At 29.3% G+C, this 22,048-nt stretch overlaps 2 protein-coding genes across 3 annotated transcripts; one reads left to right on the top strand and one right to left on the bottom strand.

The window, feature by feature from the left end:
• Positions 1 to 68: 68 nt before the first annotated feature.
• On the top strand, positions 69 to 19,130 carry LOC128392259 (serine-rich adhesin for platelets-like). Its single transcript, XM_053352254.1, has 5 exons — positions 69 to 929; positions 2,169 to 2,224; positions 3,303 to 3,482; positions 5,209 to 5,353; positions 15,834 to 19,130. Exons 1-5 carry the CDS (start codon positions 668 to 670, stop codon positions 18,377 to 18,379), a joined length of 3,189 nt encoding a protein of 1,062 aa, XP_053208229.1. The 5' UTR covers positions 69 to 667; the 3' UTR covers positions 18,380 to 19,130.
• A 256-nt stretch (positions 19,131 to 19,386) lies between these two features.
• Positions 19,387 to 21,685, bottom strand: LOC128392266 (major facilitator superfamily domain-containing protein 4A-like). Of its 2 annotated transcripts, XM_053352265.1 has the most exons (5): positions 20,836 to 21,685; positions 20,620 to 20,778; positions 20,115 to 20,543; positions 19,756 to 20,040; positions 19,387 to 19,569 (listed from the first exon to the last, which is right to left on the bottom strand). In XM_053352265.1, exons 1-5 carry the CDS (start codon positions 21,041 to 21,043, stop codon positions 19,478 to 19,480), a joined length of 1,173 nt encoding a protein of 390 aa, XP_053208240.1. In that variant the 5' UTR covers positions 21,044 to 21,685; the 3' UTR covers positions 19,387 to 19,477. The 2 variants fall into 2 exon arrangements, with proteins under 2 accessions (XP_053208240.1, XP_053208239.1); XM_053352264.1 differs by having other exon boundaries at positions 19,387 to 20,040; positions 20,836 to 21,678.
• Positions 21,686 to 22,048: the final 363 nt, after the last annotated feature.

The raw sequence follows: 22,048 nt of genomic DNA, 5'->3' as shown, positions 1-22,048 counted from the left end.
TTTTTCTTCTATTCTCAGGTAACTTTAGGTGAGAATAGAAAATGTTACTCTCTCATTGAGACGAATTGTTTTCATTTTGTTGACAGGTTAATATGAGAACAGATTCAACTTATTCTCTCTCCAGGTAAAAAGAATATTATTATTCTTTGTTATTGTTTTTTCTTTTCTCAATCATTGTGTTCGCTTAATTGTAAACAATTTAATCATCGGTAATTGACAACATTATGTTGGAACAACCAGAGGATCAAAGTGTCTTCCCAAGTGAAAATTTTATTCCAAATTCTGGTTTCATGTTAATCTACTGAATCAATTTTTCAATTCAACGTTTTTAATTTTGATTACACAAGTTTTTTTTTCTACTTTTTTCTCTTTGTTAAATTTGGTGTTTTCTTTCAATCGGTGTGAATTTTTTTCTCCTCTATTAATATTACAATTAGATGGATTTTATATATTCTTGTTCGTTAATTATTATCATGTGTCTTTTACCATTTTAAATGAGTAACAAATTATTATTAATCAATTACATTGGATTGTCAACTTGGAATCATGTTAGTTACTGTTAATCGGATTCACTTTGGTTTCTCTGATTGGACAATCAGTTCAAATAGATTGTCTTGCCTTTTTATCCTTCTATTAAGTTACATTTGCTTAATTTCTCTTGGTGTCAATGGTCAAAGAGCCGCAAGGCCAAATGTACAACCATCTATTCCACAATTATCTCCATCTTCATCTTCATCTTCACCACTTTCTCCTTCTCCTTCTTCTTTCTTCACCATCATTATCATCAATTCAACAGACTAAGTGCCCTTATTCAAGTGAAGAAATTCTCGGTGTCATATTTACATCTGTTGTTGTTACCATCGTTGTTATTGGATTAACTTTAATTCTTTTCTGGTTTCTTTGGAAAAAGAAAATAATCACTCTATCAGGTAATCTAAATTTATCCATCATCACTTAAACAAAAACGATAGAAAATTATTCAATGTGATGCTTACATATTATTCACAATTTAACATTCTATTTCTTACCTTTCGATGAATTCAACCTTGATCACTCGGTAACTCATCGTTACTCAATTGTTATTCAATTGTTTAAATCCTTGAACCATGTATTATTATTATTATTATTATTTCCTTAACCTATTTTATTGCTTGTCTTTTTTAACGATTCAAGGTTACTTTGAAAATCGCAACATTTGAATGTTAATATCGACAAGTTAACAATTTACCTTTACTTATTAATCGTATCCCAAGTAAGAACATCATTGCCTATGACCTCAAATTCCCAGGAGCATTTCCATCATAACAGTGAAAGGTCAGACAGGTAGTATTGTAATAACTGATGACAACTTACAAAGTAATTGAGACGAGAAAAAAAAGAAGCAAAAAATTTCAAATTTCTGGTAGTAACAATTTCTAGCATTATAATCAATACAACAAAAAAATTAGGCCTTAGGGTTTAAGGAAAATAAAACTGGATGATAATAATGGTGACGATGAAGATGAAGAAGATAATGATAATGATAATAGTTAGTTAATAGATGGAAGGTCAATTGGTGATCTCGGAAGAGATATTTTCACTTGAGGCTTAAATTATTTTACCTCAGATGATGATGACCAAAGGCTATTTACCATTTTAATATAAGACATAAGAAAAACAAAACTGGTTTTCTTTTACTCTCTCAATTTTCCCTCTCTTTTTTTTCATCATGATCATCATCTCTTTCTCATTGACTCTCTTGTAAATAACAATTTCATGTAATAATAATCACTGTAAAGAAAACTATAATTAGATACTTAAATTAGAGTCAATCTCATTGGAATATACAAAATACATGGTTCATTTCAATTAGCTGATTTGTTACATGATTTTGAACCTTGAAATAAAATCCAATATCAAGAGAAACCAAAACAAAGCAAAAAAACTAAATTTAAGGTTAATCACTGGCTAGTTTGTTAATTGAACTGTTTCTTATAATTTCAGATCAACAACAATAATACAACATCACATTTCATGCTTAGCTATCAAAAAAAACATGAGAGTTACATGAAAAAAAAGCTGATAATCAAGTGCGAAAGTTAAATCACTATTTGATTGATTAGCATAACATTTAATTTCTTTATTGTTTAATACAATCTAATCTATGTTTTTTTCTTCATCCCAATTAGGCGGTGGTAGCCATTCAATTAGAGATGTTGATCTCCTCAACGACAAGACCATTCAGGTAAGATAATCATCATTTACTCTTAATTGCACTTTTCTAAATATCTAATTTCGGTTACCTAATCATCATCAATGTAAATATTAATATATAATTACAATTTTTGATACAATTGAACAATAATTTACATTTAACGTATTGTTGATTCTTGTTTTCATTTCTTATTGGTTAACTAATTGCTTCACGAAAACCGTTTGAAAGGATAACCTTCAAAGTGGAGAGAAATTTTGTTTTTTTTTTGCTTGTTGATTGTTGAGTGTAAATTAAGTAAATTAAAAGTTGTTTTTAGTTTCGATGATGATGATGATTAGAAGGAGATGTAGGATTTCAATGATTTCTTTTCTTACTATTGGAAGAGAAAGAATTTTTTTTAGGTAAGGTTAAGGAGTGAGTCTTGAAGAATTCATGATTGGCATGGGATGTTGCTGTTTTCGAAGATGAATGCTCGTGAATGAAGAAAAGAAACTTTTTTTTATCTTATTCAATTCACCATGAAATGAATTAGTTTAATCAATCTTGTTATCTGATTTATTCCTAAGAAGCTGAATTGATGCATATCTTTGGTCAATTTATCCATTCGCTAGACAAGTAATTAAAAAATTTCTGTCTGTTTGAGTTTTAGTCTAACAATTTAGATCATATAGTTAATTGTGAGGTGTTAAATTTAAAGATGATGAGACTGATGAGGAGATCAGATAATTTGACTGAAGATTATAAAAGGTAAACAATCAGATTATCATGGAAAAAAAAGGAAGAGATATAAAGAAAAAGGGAGTGATGGTGATGAAAAAAATGAAGAGAAAGAAGATGACGACCGGAAAAAGAGGACAATCATTTTAATGAATGAAAAGAAATGACGATGAATGAATAGACATGAATGACAAACAATTAATACAAGAAGCAGAGAGCGAGCGAGAGAGAGAGAGAGAGAGAGAGAGACAAGAGGGGTGGAACATGCTAATTAACGGAAGCAATCAAATGATGAAGTTAATGTAAAATTGAAAGACAAAAAAGTGAACTTGAAATCTTTGCTCATCTTTTTAATTAATATCGCAATAATCTTGTTTTTTTTGTATCTCAGGTTGATGCTGGTAAACAACAACAACAACAACACCAAACTAATGGAAATCTTTCAAATGATGAGGATAAACAGTATAAAAGGTTGATAAAAAGTTTACCACCACTTACCAGTGTCTTCAATCATCTTTCAAATCAATCCAAAGGGCCAATTAAATCATTGGATGACACCTTCATCATGACGGTAAGATGATAATTATAATTATAACAGATTATCTCTGATTTCTAGATGGTTATCATGTTTTTCCTGTTCCCAAGTCAAAAATTGAATTATTTATTAACTGTTTATAATGTTACCATGATGATGGTTCCTGAATTTCTCAATTATTATCTCAAGATAATAAATGAAAACAGTAAATTAGCAAAGAAACAATAATGACAAACTTTTTATTAAGTTAGAAATTAATAACTGACTCTCTGATTAATTAATTAAAGGAAATCTATTGATTTAGCTTATACATGTATATGGTAAATTTCATTAGTTGTTAATGATAGGAAGCAATGACAGAAAAAGAAGAAGAAGAAATTAATCAATCAGTCTGGTGATTGTACACAAGGGATAGAAAAAAAAGTTGATTAGTAATCATTAGAATTATAATATTAATACTATATTCGGACTCTATTCATTTGAGACTGAGAATACTATTTATTATTATCATGATTAGAATCAGGAAGAAAAAGGTAAAGGTAATTTGTCAGTCAATGAAAGTAAAGGTAGATATTAAAGTGAAAGTTATCATTAAATGTTTTGTGTACATTTATATAAAAAAGACCATCTCTAATTCATAATAACATTGTAACCCAAATTGTGTAAGTCAACTTGAATCAATAAATAATATGAAATGTTCATGTGTTATTATCATAATATCCATGATAGTTTCATGATTCATGCCTGATAATCAAGTAAATCACCCAAATAAAGCCATTTTAGTGTAGCAAATATTAATAGTAAAACAGTTGAATGGTTATGTCGTTTACTAGTTCATAGTGTATTAATAGTTGTATCTCTCTTTCTGTGACAATTTAAATTTGCATCATTGTTAATCAAAATGAATTTTCACCAAAACGTAACAATAATCATCAAAAGCATATCAGTACAATACTTTGCAACAATAATCAAAGATTTTAAAGTTTTAATAAATTTCAATTAACATTAGTTTTCCTGGTTAACAATGATACGGAACGTTGATTATGATATACGATTAGAAAAGAAGAGTCAATTTAACTTAAAAATAAAACCTTGAAAGTGACAATTTAAAACAGAATTAAATTGTAATCATTTATAGCCAATTAGAGTGATTAACTTTGATTTGTTTCCATTATTATTATTATTACATTTAATTTGATAATAATCATTTAACCTTAAAGAAATTGTATGATCTTAATTGTTAGACTGTAAAATACTAACCAATTAACTTGATTAAATATTATTAATATATTATAACAATTAAGATTATGCACACGCTTAAGTGTAAAATGTATTAATATTTGCTAAATTAATTATATTAATACAACAATATAATTTTGTGATAATCACTTCCTAATGTTAAACAGTTGATACATAGGGTTGAATGTTACTCAGGTAAACAGGTAAGTAGCCAAGGGCAATGTCTCTGAAGAGTTACCATGAATCAGGGCGAGGCACTTTTGTTTGTTCATATAAAACCGGACACTACCCAGAAAATTTTTTCACATAATAATAATAATAAGTTATCATAATATTTTATATATTATGATGCTAGCGATGATTGTAAACACTATATTTAAAAATTATTGTCTCTTTCTTTTCTTGTTTTTCTCATTGTGTCTCTCATCATACTTTTACCTTTGGCTTTACCTGTGAAAACAATTGATCGGCACGGAAATGGTTACAATAAATGATAACAATAATGGATTTACGATTGAACCAGAAACCGGAACAAGTTTCTGTTCAAATGACTGGACATGATTTCACTGGACTTGGTTTTAATATTTGTGGTAATATGAGAGATGGTATTTTCATTAAGGATGTACTTACCCGAGGACCTGCTAATGAATCAGGTTTAATTAAAGCAGGTAAGTGATTAATTGACTTTACACCTTGATAATCGTGATATATAATAATCTTACATACGTAATATCTGTAATACAATAGATTAGCTTAATATTATACTTTTACCATGAAATATCATATAAACACAAAATATAAGATATGATAGACTCTCGATAAACTTTTATAAACATTTAGAGCAAGTGAGCTATGAGAAATAGCAATTTGTGATTACAATTAACTTGTAATTAACTTTAGTTTAAGTTTCTTTTTCGTAATTATTTAAATTATTACTTAAATTGTCAATTCAATTTTTGTAAATAACTTAACATGCTTCAAAGTGATTAAGGCTAATTGTTTCCCAAATTATTGTATAAATAATATAAATAATACAACACAATTCAAATATCACACCACTAATCATACCGGTTAGTTTAATAGTGATTTCTTGTTAAGTGATTAACTTAATTAATTGTTGTTATCTTTTGATTAACTTTCTTATTATACTTTTCAATATAAATTTTAATTCAATTAAATTGAGAAAAAAAAGGAAAGGTAACTCTTCAAGGTTAACAAATTCGATAACTTTTGTTTCAATTTTTTCACTAATCCAAAAAGTGAATATGGTTAGTTTATTAATAAGTTCAGTTAATCTGAGCTTATCTGTTTTTTGTTAGTGGGAGTGCTGTTAAATTAGGGTGAGAATCAATTTATCATTAATCCAATAGTAACGTGAAAGTAACAAATGAACGAGTCAAGAAACGTAAAAAAATTCAGGTAAAAATCAACGAGAATTGATTTATTGACTGATTAGTAAAATTTTGAACCAATCTAATCACATAACATTGATCTAATTATCTACAATCAATTTCGTTTCACTTTCCACCTTAATCCATATCTATTGAATAATAATAACAAATCAGAGATTAATAGTTTCTAATTGTATTCAGTTAACTTAATTAATCAACATGACTAAAACAAGATTTACACAGGTAACAGCTGATAATGTCTTTTCTTATCTCTTCCATGTCGATCAATAATATTCAGTGATAACTTGTCGATTAGTTTTCTATTTCAACTGAAACATATCTGATTAGCTTAATTGCTATTATCATGATTACCCTGTAGGCTTGATTACTGATCACCCTTAGAGTATTAACTTTCCATAAATGTATCTTATTATTAGTATAGTTCATTTGTGAATAAAAAAAATATAATTGATCTGATTAACTCACAGATTTTGGATTAACATCAATCAATGATTAAGATGAATAACAAAGTAACAATTATTTAAATTCATGATAATATCCGCATACCTGGTTTTAGGTTAATTTATTGAATAAATTGTTGAAATTAAGAGTTATCACATCTAATCCGGAAGAAAAGATTAAAATAAATCTTAATACGGGTTTTTGATTAATCGAAAGGAAAATTTTGCTAATCAATTAGGTCAAAACGAAATACGATTCTAAAGTTTTTGGCTTCATTTCATGATTTCTGTTTGTTGCTGTTCATCTCTCTTCATACTTTCAACTAATTGTGTCCGTGATTAACTATTGAATTATAGAGTTTAATCAATTTAATTTCTCACTTGGATTTTTAATCAATAATCAATGTCGATTAAATATTAAACACTAAGTTCACCTTCATTTACTCACATATTAAAACTCTTTCAATGAAATTATCTTAATTTACCTGTGATAGACTTTACCTTTCTATTCCTAATAACTGTAATAATCTATTGTTAATTAATTGTAGAGTAATATGATTTATTTATTGTTGGAAAAATACAATTTTATTGATTCAGATGAATTGGATAAATTATGTTCCAGTGTTGATTTTATCAGTTGTTATCTCGCCCAAATAAGATCTCTCTCTGTTTATTGCTATTGATTTGATTTGATTGTTACTAATAATCACGATTAACTATTTTCTTTTATCATCTGCTTAGTTTTGCAATTAGTTTTCTATTGTCTTCTTTCAAAAATCATCTACATTACATGTTTGCCTCAGGTATTTTCATGCAAGACAGAAGTTATTAATACTTTGTAAACAATTTCACTGTTATTTCATTGCAGATGATGAGCTTTTTCCAGGTAAAAATGCTCACGTATTGATCATTTGCAAGTGTATCGTCAGAATTCAGGTAACAATAGTTGCACTTTTGTACAGGTAAATACAACCTACAATTATGCCTATTGGAAATTGACTCTAGACCTTTTGAAAGAGGCCAAAGCAATTTATTTAGTTGTAATCCTAATATTTTTGTTTTTTTTGAAGATCAATTGATTATTGTAGTTAAATTGAATAATCATTGTTACAATAGTGAAACTTTTAGAGTACAATTCAATTGAATTATCAACAATACCCAGAGTTAGCTAAATTTATCAAGCAATTTGGATAATGTTTGTATAATAGTTTGTAAAGGTAACATACTTTTACGAGACTTTTGTGATATTTTCAAGCCATTTCATCAATTTCATGATGAATTACTGAATTTCAACCAAATAGAAATTATTTTGAAACTATAAATTGGTATCAACTTTTAATCTGATTACAATTTTTTTTCTTGTCAATACATTTTCTTATTTACAAATCTCATTGATAATCCTGATTCTTTGATAAGTACTAAAGAAGCAAAAAAAGTGCCATGACTGTGATGGTCAGTTTACCCTTACTAAACTTAATCTCTCTTAATCTATTGTCCGGTTATTGTCCTCAAATATAATTTCTATTGAGTACCCTCTCTCCTTGAGAAATAATCTATCTCCTTGAAAAGATAATCATTTAATTGCAAAGCACAAAAAAAAGACAAAAGATTTTCAATCAAATTTGAAAAATGATATTCTTTTTTCCTTAATATGATCTAGAGAATAAAGAAAGAGAAAGAGAGAGAGAAAAAAGTTCCAAAACAAATTCTGATCAACATGATAACCAACAGTAAGGATCATGTATTACTAATACTCTCTTATGACCAGCTCATCAAGTGGGCAGTCAACACTCAGAAAACATCGACCTTCACTTGATCATTTTGCATCATTAATATTGTTCAATGAAACATCATCACCATCAACAATCAGTGATGACAAATATTTCCCTAAAAGCCAATCCACTTTACAATTCATTTCTCATTATCATCTTAATTACTTGTCCATGATAACATGCTGATGATTATTGAGAAGATGAATTTAGAGTAACTAATCCAAATAAAGGTAATCCAATCTTGCTATCACCTTAACAATTACAAATCTACCTTTATTATTGTGAAATGATTGCAACAAATTGTAAACAATTTAAAATTTAACACAATTATTAAATACATTTGCAAAAATTAAATCATATCAACACCTAAACACAGACAATAAACTTCAAGGTTAGTTGAAGAGGCACCAAAACTGAAAAGTTTCATCATTCAGCTTATCATGAATACAGAAACTTAGATGCGTTTTTTTCACAAACCTTTGAATTAAATGAGTATCATGATGAAACAACAACAATAACAAAACAAAGTAACAACATGAACTCGTAATTGAAATGTTACTTTTTCTGCATGAGAATCAAAGAGAGAGAGAGAGAGGGAGTCACTTAATTGTCGTTTTTATTAAACGAAAAAAAACTTCCATTGACATGATAATCTCAAGGAACTGAGATTAATAATAAACTTATCCATAAGAAAGCAAATCTTCAACAGCGATAGTAACAGTGATCACCCAATGGTTACAATGTACATTTTTTTTGCTCTTTCCTTTTGTAATTTGTTGATTGTTGACTACAATTTGATTCAAATATAATTCCGGTGTAACTTTGTTATCATTGTCATTATTATCTACATGAGGTTTAACTTGAAAAAAAAAACAAGTTGATTGCTGTTTAAACATAATTGTTGTTGATTGTCAACCATAAGTATCTCAGTTGGAAATATCATCATAAATGTCCAGCGTCTTTTAATCATTTAAACCTCCGAAACCTTGAAGATGAACAATTAACTCGGCATCTTTGTTAACTTGGCCATCTCAATGTTTACCTATTGTTAACCATAACAATTAAATATCCTTCACTTGCTATTTAAAATTAATAATCGTTTATCTCTTGTGATTTAATTCATTATAAATTACAATTGATTAATCAACATTCAAATTATTTAAATATGAAACAATATGAAAGCTTTTAAACAATGATATTAGTTAATTTTATGTTTAACATTTAATTGCTGATTCTTGTTGACGGACATATTGTTTAATTGTAATTTTATAGTATTCAGTTGAAATTAAACTCAATCATCGTTGAAACAATTGATTGATTGAATTAGTAACTTGAAGTAACAGTTTAATCAACTTAAACATTAATCATAACATTGGTCTTTATTGATGGTGATAATCATTTTCGTTTGTTATTAATGTAACAACAGTTTCCTGTAAACATGATACATTAATCAAGGTTAATGAACATTACTTGATTAATATTAATTAATCATTGACAATTTAATATGAACACAAAGAAATCATGACAATTGTCAATTAGTAAAAGGTATAATCAACTCGAGAATCAGAATCATATTGATTAGAGTTATTCAGATTGATTGTTGTCTTTTCCTTGTCCCAAACTTATATAATAATTTTGTGAATGTAAACATAACAACCTTGTCACAATTTGGACAAACAATTTGGTCGTAACAATTTATCAGGTTAATTGTAAATTGTTTACATTAAGTTAAGGTGTGTGATCACAATTAACACCTACTACATGTTACTAGTGGGTGGATAGATGAACCTACTCACCAATAATCACTTTCACTATTGTATTTCATTTTTGATCAATTCAATTAAATCATGATAACAATAAGAAAATCACTTTTCCTTTCAATGTTGATTTTTGCCTTTAAGTCAATTTAATTACTATTACCTATTCTTGACCACACCTCAATTGATGTTACTATTGTTGATGTACTTTTTATACCTCAATTTTGGCTCATCAGCGGAAGTTAATTTCAATCTTAATTGTTTTCCCACTCATAAAAATTGATCAGGTTGATCAACAACAACAATTTGAAAATAACACGCTGAATTTAGGGATTAATTGAATCAAAAGTGTAATCACTTGATGATCAACAATGAAATTTAAATTTATAAACATGAAAAAAAATAAACTTGTCAAAATATTAATAATAGTTATTAGATTAGCATTTCTTAGTTGATCTGATTCAGTTAATCCAGTTTAATTATAATAGATTAGAAAACAGATTTGTTTTTTCATAGAGTCGCAGATACATATAGATCACATCGTTAGATTCCTTAGGTCCTGAGAATTTTTTTGACACCAAGTTCGAAATCGAACTTCGGCAGGCCAAAAGTCCGTTCAAAATTCCATTTGGAATGAAATTCGAATTTTTTCTGGGTTGATATAGCCTAAATATCACACAAAAAAAATTTATTTTTATCTTCGGCCTTTCAGTTAACGGACTTTTGGCCTGCCAAGGTTCGATTTCGAACTTGGTGTCAAAAAAATTCTCAAGACCTAAGGAGTCTAACAATGTGATCTATTTGTATCTGCGACGCTCCGTTCGCGAGCTATTCCAAAAACAAATCTGTTTTCTTAGTGGTAACGCCCTGTAGATTCACTTGTTGTGTATAACTTACAAGTATCAGATTTGATTATCATATCTTAATTCAATGTTATTAATCATTGCTACTCTGGACTATTGTAATTCATCATGATTAATTTGGATTATTGTTGATTATTTACCAAATCATAAACAACATGATTCTAAGTTTAGCTAAATTGTGAACAGTTAGTTGATTTTGAAAAGTTTTTCATTTACTCTTGGTTAGTTAATTTTTACGATTAGTGAAAATAAAAGTTTCAGATAATTTTGATGGTAACTAACTATTGTTAAATTGTTAGTGTACTTTTGATTGCTGTTCACAATTAAATCACAAATCATTTTTACTTATCAGTTATAATTTGATTTGATCAAATTGATCATAATTAACCAGGTGAACCAATTTAGCTATTAATATTTAAGGTTTCATCTATATACAGATAATTATATTGTAATCATCACAATTAAAGATGATTAGTGAGATACCAAAATAATGTAATCAAATTGATTGTTCATCACCAAGGGAAAATATCTGAAAGAATTACTTGTCTTGAAGGTAATACAAATTATCCTTAACAATTTGGTGATTAAAGTATCACAATTAGTAACAATTAACAGAAAATTTAATATATAGAAATTGATAATAATCAATGGTCTTAATCATTTGGCAGACATAAAAGTTCATCAATTCCGAATCAAATTAAATGTATTAGAAACATTTAGAGGAGCAAATTTCTGGTTCAATTTTTCAAGTCAGTTAATTTTGCCATTAAGAGCAAAAAAGGTGATAGTTAACCGGAGATTTGATAAATTGTTGTTAATAAATTGTCAGCAATGATAGTTAAACAGGTAAACAGCATTAGTATCATATAAAATTACAGATAAATTGTTATAAAAATTAAGGTAAACCCAAAGTAAAGTTTAACTTGGTGTTTAAATTGATGAAGAAAATGAAACTTTTTTTAGCATCTTCATCAGAGTTTGTCATCTATGGACTATTGAGGTTTTTTTATGATGTGTCTCTTTAAATTGTCAACTTAATGATTTAACTTGGAACGGATAATTTAACTCACAATCGAAAGTGTTGGCTCTTTTTTTTCCTTAGTAAATTGTCCCCTACTAATTGTCTCAACAATCACCATAATCATCATGATCATTAAGTGAAACTTTCTTTCTACCACTCAAGTAATAAGATCTGATGATTATGTTGATATAATAATTTTCTTTTCTGTCATCATCAACAATTTACGCCCTTAATCATGTTTACTTTGAATTGAACGATTCCATACCTGGAATTGAGAACAAATATGAATTATCTTCCTTCGCAAAATATTATCATCATGATGAAAATTTACGATTCTTATATTCCAGTGAACTTATTATTATGATTTTCCAAACATTAACTCACTTAACTTGCAATTGTATCTTCCTCATAGACCCAATTCAATATATTGTTGATCTTGTTCATCTAAAACTTATTATCATCAATTGTTGATTGTTGATTGTTGTTGTTTTTGTAGTTCACTGGTTCCTGTAAGTAGGATGATAATAGTCAAATTTTTTCTCTTATTCTTGTTTATTTCTGTGAAAAAAACAATTCTTTTCTATTCCAATGAATAGTATCATCTCATCACATGATTATGTGAAATATTTTGCAATCATATTAACACGTAAATTGATGATATTACTTTTTTTCCCTTTGATTAATGATTCCAGTTCTAGTTATCATGATATATCATTTTTGGAACCAGTTTGTTGATTATTTATGGTTTTGTCTTAATCATTTTTGCTTCACTTTTTGTATCTATCATTTTTGGATCAACTGGACCTTTTATCCGTCCTGTCATTTTGCCTCGATTTTCATACATTTACAATCGCCTATTGATTTGACCTTAATTGTGAAGATACTGATGAAGATGATGACGATGTTGGTGATGAGTATGTGCTTATCCAGAATAGCGAGAAAAAGTTAAAAAAAAAGTTCAACCAAAATCCAATTCGTTGAACAGTAAAATTTAATTTTACTTTTGGTTTCAACCGAGATTAATATTATATCTGAATGGGTCACACGTTATCAAAAAGGGAAAAAGTTTCGGGTTCGTTAATGGCAATCGGGTTTGGTTGATCTAAAATGATTTAAAGTTTCATCTGAATTAAAATCAACATGATTGTTGATGTTTTTTTTTTCTTGTTGTTGCTTTCATGTTTTACTCAAAAAGATGAACACAATCAATAATAATTCTTGTTGATTGAAAAAAAAACGAATTGATAATAATACTGATATACTGATGATGCTTGATTATTATCGGAATCAACCAAAATTAGGTGCTAAATCAAGCAAGTCGGTGCGTGTTCAGAATTTGATAATCATGTTTAGTTTAATGTTCGTCGATGTAAAACATATTGATTATGGACTTACAATTAGTCTGATCAATAATAATGGCTAATTTAAGGTAATGATAGTGGAAGAGATTTTCTAATAAATCAAGTTTACAATTTTTCATTTTCAACAATTAACATTAACTGTTTCCAAATAATCATTTGTAAGATTTTCAATGATATCAACAATCTTTAAATCTTTAAATTGTAATCTAATCAAACTTAATCCCTAGATAATTTAGTCTACCTGAAATTGGACGCAAAAATTGTTTTAAATTGTCAAACCAATTAGTTAATTGTTGAAAGAAATTACATATTTACTTTCTTTATTATAATAAGAAAAATCTATTGATTCAATAACAATCAACGAAGGTCATTATATGTCGTGAGTGTAATGAATTCAATTGATTGAATGGATAGTGTATTAAGTTAATCTATTGCACGAACTGCGTGACAATCCTATTAAGAGATTGATCAAATCTATTATTTCCTATTGATTAACCTGAGACACTATCATCAGGAAAGTGTATTGGTGATTACAAATTATCAAGATTAGTAATTGATAGTTGACATAGTTGCCGAGGTCAATTGATTAAATCACATTGTGACCTGACTATTTAAAAAGGTGATCTAAAGCTTATCCTCTACTTAAAGAGTACTATTAATAATTTCTGATTAACTTAAAGTATGAATTAAATTGTAGATCAAGACACAGGATATTAATGTTTTTTTCTTGTATTAGCTAATTGTGAAAATGATTATTTGATTGTAATGATCATGATACGAAAATGTTAATCATTGGAAGGTTAAATTGTGAACTAAAACCTCAATTGATCGCAAGTTAAATCGGAATTAAAACAATGTTACTTTTTGATCAACTCACGATTTGTGATGATAATTAATTGTTTTGTTAATCAAATCCTGGTTCATTTAATTGCTATCCTTTGAATTTTTATATTATATTACTAATTTTGGGCACAATCAACTCCATTTAATGGTTATCCCAGCAATTAAATTTCCCTCTTCTGTTTTGATTACCAGAAATTGTTAATTGTTGATTATTTAATTACTAATATTTGACTCTTATCACTATTAGGCTTAAATATAGAGACTAATTGTTACAATTAAATTTGCATTCGCAGTTAATAAAGTTGAATATTGTCACCATTCAAACAATCAAAACAACACAGAAACAAGTTACAATTTATTATTATTATTATTACAATTAAATGATTACTATTAGATGATAATTTTAATGATGATAATATTAATAATAATCAAATGATTTCCTTAATTATTGTTTAACTAAATTTGTCAGGATGTAATTTGATTTCCTACTAAATTGTGTTTAATTTTTTTTTCATCCATTCATTCAAATTGGATAATAGTCAATCGTAGCATTATAATCAAGTTAATCTAGATACAATTTAGCAACAATTAAATTTGATTACAAAATGCTGCTCATTGAGGTTAGATTTTTGATTTTCTGTTGCTCAAATATTTGATCAGCTTAAAGTTATCGCTCTCATTGTGTTGATTAATATCTAATTGTTACATTTGATTTGATTGATGGAGGAACCAAAATCATTGACGACAACCTTTGAATTTGATTCACTTACATTATCATTAAATTAACTTTCACTTCAATTGTGATGATAGAAAATTTAACAATACACCTATTAAATTGCAATTAACGTTTCTACGTAATTAATTACGATAATTTTATCTTAATTTATGTACTCACTTCAAATTCAACTCAGAATTGTATATTATTATTAGGAAATGAGCAATTTAAATAAGATTAACTCGCTAATAACTATGATGATGATTATCACGATTAACTCAAAAGGATTAAGGATGAAACCTTATTAATTAGAATAATGTTTTCCGATCCAGTTTAAATTGGGAAAGATTAAGTTAATGATTATATTTTTACAACAAACTTTTGATTGAAAACTGTCATCACTCAAAAGTTAAACTACAATTAACTTTGATTAAGATTCATTAAAGACAATTTCCGTCCATCAATTAAATTGCTCAACATAGATTGTTACCTCTTTTCTTGATTGACCACAAGTGATACCTAAAAATTGTATCATGAACTTAAAACTTATTAACTTAAGTTGATTAGTACTTTTAAAAAACTACTATTAACTTATCTTCATCATGATCAATATTTAATTGGTCACAATAGAAACGCAATTACAATTTAATACAAATTTAATCATATCAAGTGTCACGCAATCAGATACAAGTATTTTTCTTGATTCTTCCCAATTAAAGTCACGGAAACTCATAGGGAGAAATTAACTAATTAAGTTGAATTATTACCTGGAATTGTAATCAAATGAAATTTCCAGTGACTCTGCACAAGTAATTAAATTTTGTTTGCAAAAAAAAGTGAAACGAATTGACTTTTAGTCGCTAATTGTTTACAATGATATTTATCAACTCTCTTCCTTATTTTAATCAACTAATTGTTTCAACCAGACTATTAATTGTTTCTTTTTCTATTGTCTCTCTTAAAGGTGATCGTATCATGAGTATAACGGTTTCCTGTGAGAAAATGGTTTACGAAGATGCCCTGACCATCCTCAGTTATGCTTCGCCTTATGATGTGACCCTTCAGGTCGAGAAAACGTCCAAAAGCAAAGCGACCACACCTAACGGCTTGACCAGCAATGGACATATTTACATGCCTCGTCGATATGCTAACGGATTCACTGGTTCTTCTGATCCATCTAATCATCGGATTTTACATCCAGTTTTCCGTAGTCATTCAGTTGGTGAATTAACGACTCGTTTAAATGGCAGTGGTGGAGTTGGAGGAAGTGGTGATGATGATAAACCACCATCAAGTTTAGAGGAGAAAAGTTTTGGAAGTATTAAAAGTATCAACAGTTTATTGAGGAAAATAAAAACTTCACTTTATCGGTCAACCGCAAGCATAAAATCCAATCAATCGGGAAAGATGACCACTGATTACTGTAGCACTAATGGTTTAAATGATGGTTCTGAGGGTGGTTATCATCATTCATGCTATTCACTGGATGCGTCCGGTTTAATGAATGGTCAAATATCTTCAAGTTCCAGTTACATTTTACCCTCACCAACAAATAATACAAAATCTGAAGAAATTGCAATCAACATGAGCCCAAAAGAGCCAATGGTTACTTCAATTAAACATTTATCTTCATCAATTCCTATTGATGAGATGGTTAATAACTTACCACAGGATAAAAATGAACCAATAAATGAGAAACCAGTATTTGATGAGCCGATGATAATGATACCCCATGGATCACCCACCGATATTGATCAACCTAGAAAGTTGAACCAGGGGAAACGTAAAGCTCCCGCTCCTCCATCACCCTCATCATCAGTTTGTTCAATTGAAATGAAACCTGGATCCATTGATGGGAGAGATGTCATTGATGATGGTACTCTGTTGATTGTCAAAAATCATAGAAATGAACAGAGATCAACTACTCCAGGAGGATCTAAGGTTGAAACTCATGCAGATATTCATCAAGAACAGGGTAGTTCAGAAGATTTCAATATGCTTCAAGGTCAATCTTTATCCGACATCAGTGAGATCAAATCCCCGGCCATTGATGCTTCAATGAGTTTGGCAATCGAATCATTAACGAGTGATGAATCTATAACTGAACCTTTAGCAGTTAATTTGGTTAAAGAAATTAAAACTGATGGTCGAACTGGTCGAGCTCCTAGTCCAGCAAATGGTAAATCAAGATCGTGCTCCATGTCAGATTTAACCTTGGTCAAGAATAAGAAGCCAACATCAACAATTATCTTGGAGAGAGCAGTTTCTCTCGATTTGAGAGATCAACTTGGACCCGAGGAAAATAAGATACTTCAACAAGGAACTTTGGTTGAAGATAATGAAGGATTACTGAGGTGGAGTGAATCTAAGCCACCAGTAAATGGACCTGATAGTCTATCGACAACATACTCATCTGAAATGCTGGGATCAAATAGTAAAACAAACGACTTTACTGACGATTCATTGACAATTACGATTGACGAAAGTTCAGATAAACTCATTGCACCCAAACCAGCAGAAAGAACGAGTCTTAAAAGAAATAGTCTTTCCAACTCAACTGATTCTCGATTAAGATCAAGCAGTAAATTTGAAACAACGGACATGACCATAAGTGAAGAAGAAAATATTGTCGCACCACCCGATGGATTTGGTCCAGATCATCAACACCATCAATCGCAAATTGCTTCTTCATCTAAACCATCAGTAGAAGATTTCAAATTAAAATCTTATCTCAATACAAATTCTCAGATGGAACCAGAGGATTTACCTTATGATGATAATGTAACACAAAAAGTACAACCGAATAAATTAACTACAATCAATGGGTCAGCAAAAAGTGTTCACCATGATAAAAGTACGATTAATACTCATGAGATGAAACCTCCAACACCGGAAAAACCCTCAACTTTATCAAGTAAATACGAGAAACTTTCACCATCACAGGAGAGATTAGATTCAACGATATTCGCCGTTCCAACGAAAATTGAAACATCTCCATTATTTAAAGACGAAAACAAATCTCCTGTGAACGGAATAAGCAACCCAAAAGAAGGAGACAAAAGTGATAACGATGATAATATTCATGGGCAAACTGACTCATCTTCATCATCATCAACAAATAATAATAAATATCCCGATGAACCTGAAGTAATTGAAATAAGTCCAAATGAATTAAGTCAAGTGATGATGTCGCATGAAGAGTTTCTTGCTCATAAAAGTAAACTCTCTTATGGAAAATTACCCAAAACTAACTGTAACACTAATCTAATTAATAAATCTGGTTTAAATGGGATTGGAGGAATTGGCCATAGTATTGGATCAAAGGTACCACCATCAACGATCATCCAAATTGGTGAAACCGGTGACAACGATTTCGAATCATGGAGTTACTTGAGTGATGTTGAAAGTAATCTTCCAAGTTTATCAAATGAAGCTCGTTACAAGACGACCTGTGATATGGGTCAATTAAATGATGGATCAGCTGATGAGATGCTAATTAAAAAAGTTTAACCGTTAAAATTGGATACAAAATGTTATTCAGATTAAATTGTATTGCCAAAGATCGTTTCAACGAGATTATCTGGAGAATGTTGGATTCAGTCAATCAATTAATGAATCTCAGGATTGGATTAACATTCAAGTAACAAACTGACCAACAAATAGCCATATACAAAGGAGGCCAAATTGATCACCGAGCATGAAGATTAAACTTTGATTAAATTGATTGTTGATTCACCAAAGTAAAAGTGTTAATTCTTTGAATTAGAATAACGTCTACTACGAAGTGAACGCTAACAATTTGGACTCTACGAATCTAATCTTGACCTCCGTCCATCGCCATTGATATTCACCGTAATTCCTACTAAGCCATTATTTTGTTTTACTTTGTAATTTTTTTCTAATCATCAAATCTCACTCACCAATTAACACCTAAGCCAATTTGTTGTCTGTCAATCCTTTTTGATGATATGACAATAATTAAATTTGGTTAAAAAAATTAATTTAATTAACATTAACATTCCTCATCGTTAATCAATCTATGTCAATTAATTTTACCAGAAAAGAAAACAATTGAATTAATTATAATCCCGTCATTCTTGAAAATCAACACACGAAAACCTTTTTAATGTTTGGTAATCAAGTTAACTACAAATCTGTTGAAATTGAATGACTATTTTAATTCAAATGTTGATTAAGATATTATTTTCTAATTATTAATAATCAATGTAAATCAAGAAAATAAAGCAAACTATTAATTGTGTGTGGCCTTTTAGGTAATCAAATTGTAAAACTTTTCATTGTAAAAACAAGACTTGATTGTTTCGATCATCTTCCATAATAATAATCTTATTGTAAATCAATTCTGTTGGCGATTTATTATTCAGTAAGAATTTAGACCAAAATCCGATTCGATGCATCAAAGTAACGAATTAAGTGAAATAATACCAGATAGTGAATTGGTGAGATTATCTCGAATATAACGAATAAAAGAAGAACTCGAAGAAAAAGTTTCCGAAAGTTTTTATCGAGCACAAATTCAATCAGAATACTTTGTTTATCTGAAGATCAGAATATTAGAAACGAAGAAAATTTATTACAATTATGAGATTAGAATCTATCATGACTTTCGACAAATGTTCCCAATGTATCTTGTGTGGCCGTTTGATGAATCGAAGCTCTCAAAGCATTTTTACAATAAACTAAGAATACAAAGAATAGGAGTATGAAGCATAAGCCCAGAGCACCGATATAATATAAAAACACTATCATATTGTTGGACATTAGAGTCGCAACTATGGCTGGATGAGCAGATTCACCGATCAAACCAACGAATAATATGAATGAGGTCATCCTAGAGGTCACATTGACATACTTGTTCAACATACCATAAGATGAAGCAAATATCGGTGATATACCGACACCAATAAGAGTGAATCCGATCCACATGCAAGTTTCATCATAAAGAGCCCAAGGAACAGTGACAAATATACCACAAAGGGAAATAATTAAGGCGATAATTTGTAGTTTAGCTTCTCCAATGATGAAAGTCAAAGGTATATAAATCAGTCGAGTGAATGAGAAACAAGACCAGAAAACGGTTGCGACCAAAACACTGAGCTTTTTGTCCATATGAAGATCAGATCTAACCGAAAACGGAGTAACCAAAGAGCCTAATAAACATTAAAATATCAATGATTAATAAAATTGTCAAATCAATACAAATAAATTGTATATGGTAATTTACCAATTATTCCTTCGAGACTGATAACTGCATGGTTGATTCCAGCGACCATCAAAACGGCCACGTAGGTTTTAAGTTTACTTGGACTTCGAGCTTCGATTTGGTCTTTTGGTTGTTGGTTCGATTGATCTGGTGAATTTAAAGTCTTACGATCTTTAAAAATATAAATGATCATCAACGGAATCGACGTGAGCATTGGAATCGATGCAATACTCAAGAAAGCATATTTAACAATCACATCTTCACTTGAGTACCTTCTATTAAATTTAAAATCGGTGTTAGTTTCACTTTCTACTGAATCTTCATTGGGTAACAAGAAGAGTCTTGAAATCACTGGTGCTGTCAGAGCACCAATACCAACGGACATGTGGAGTATTTGTAAAAAATTGGCACATTCATCTTTCCATATCTGAGTTAACCAAAGGTTACACACTGAAAATTGAAATGTTCGAAACTTTAAGTCAACTATCATTAATGATTGAAAACAATTAACAAGTTCTAGCCTTACAAACTTCAGCTACCCCCAGACTTGTTCCAACAATAAAAAAACATATCGCCATAAATTCAAACTTCACCAAAATGGGTCCAAGTCCAAGAAATACTCCAGTTATTAGATTGGACATTGATAATATGAACGATGCTTCGAACTTTTCATTCAAGACACTGGCTGAAAATGGATACAATTAGAATTTACATGCAATTTAGTCAATGAATACAAGCTTACCGATAAGTGTACCAACGATTTGACCACAAGACTTTAAGGTTACAAGTTGAGAGATTTTGGTAAACTTCACATCAGCGAGAATTTGTAAATCAAGTAGACTAGACCCTAAAAGGGCCATCGCACTTCCTAAGGTGAAAAATGTTGTGTAAGTAAGAAAAGATTTGAGCAAATAAAGATAATTATTGACTGGAATCTTTGGAAACTTCATTTTCTTAGGAAAAGATTTTACAATACGATTAATCAAATTCACTAAGAATTGGAGAAAACAAAAACTTGAGAAGGGTAATTCTCTATGACATCTTCGTAAATGAGAACAATATTTATATCGATACGATAAGTATTAAATTTATTGATGTTTTCTGAATTATATGTCTGAAAGGTTATTCCATTATTACCACTATATGAATTCAATGCTGGAGAAAAATTATATTAAGGCTTATTTGTGATTTAAATCAGTTGATGTATCTAATCTATATGCATAAATTAAATAAAGAGGCCAGCAAAAAAATCATCGATTAGATATGTTACCGATTAACCGATTCTTATTTATTAATATTTTATATTTTATTAATACAGTCGGAGAAAATGCGTTTGACAGTGGTTTTAAATCATTCACGCAGGTATCTCAAGGGAAGCGATAATCACAATTAATCCAATTCAACCTTATCAATATTTAAATAACAAAGAGCATTGAAATCAAACAATTAGTAACCACATTGACGATTGTTTTGATTGTTAGTTTTGTTGTTCAATTTAATTATGCCTAAAGCTTATGACCTTTAGGCAAGAAATCAAGCGATTTACTTATTTCATCATTATCATAGTAACTTTGAAATTTCTCAGGAGTTAGATGTTGGAATCAGAACAATTGATAGATGGAGAAGTTACTACAGGCAAAGAGGTAATTTGGACAATGTTTACGTGAATTGTAAATCATCAAGTGTTTTGTCATCAGATGATCAACTCAATATCTTATTGAAACACCATGAAGACCCTGCGAAACCAGCAACAGTAATTAAAAAAGAGTTAGAGCTTGAGTGTTGTCCAAGAAAAATCAACAATTGCCTGAAAATACATGGTATTAAATCTCATCATGCGGCGATAAAATCAAATCTTTTCGCTGTTAATAGACAGAATAAAGTAGTTTGGTCTCAATAAAATCCTGATGTTGATTGGAGAGAATGTATTTTCGTTGATGAATGTTGTATTTTAT

The sequence above is a fragment of the Panonychus citri genome, unplaced genomic scaffold (genome assembly GCF_014898815.1).
Source record: "Panonychus citri isolate SS breed McGregor unplaced genomic scaffold, ASM1489881v1 Contig00136, whole genome shotgun sequence".
NCBI lineage: Eukaryota > Metazoa > Arthropoda > Arachnida > Trombidiformes > Tetranychidae > Panonychus > Panonychus citri.
The sequence above is the reverse complement of the archived record's forward strand: the minus strand, read 5'-3'. Positions and strand labels throughout refer to the sequence as shown.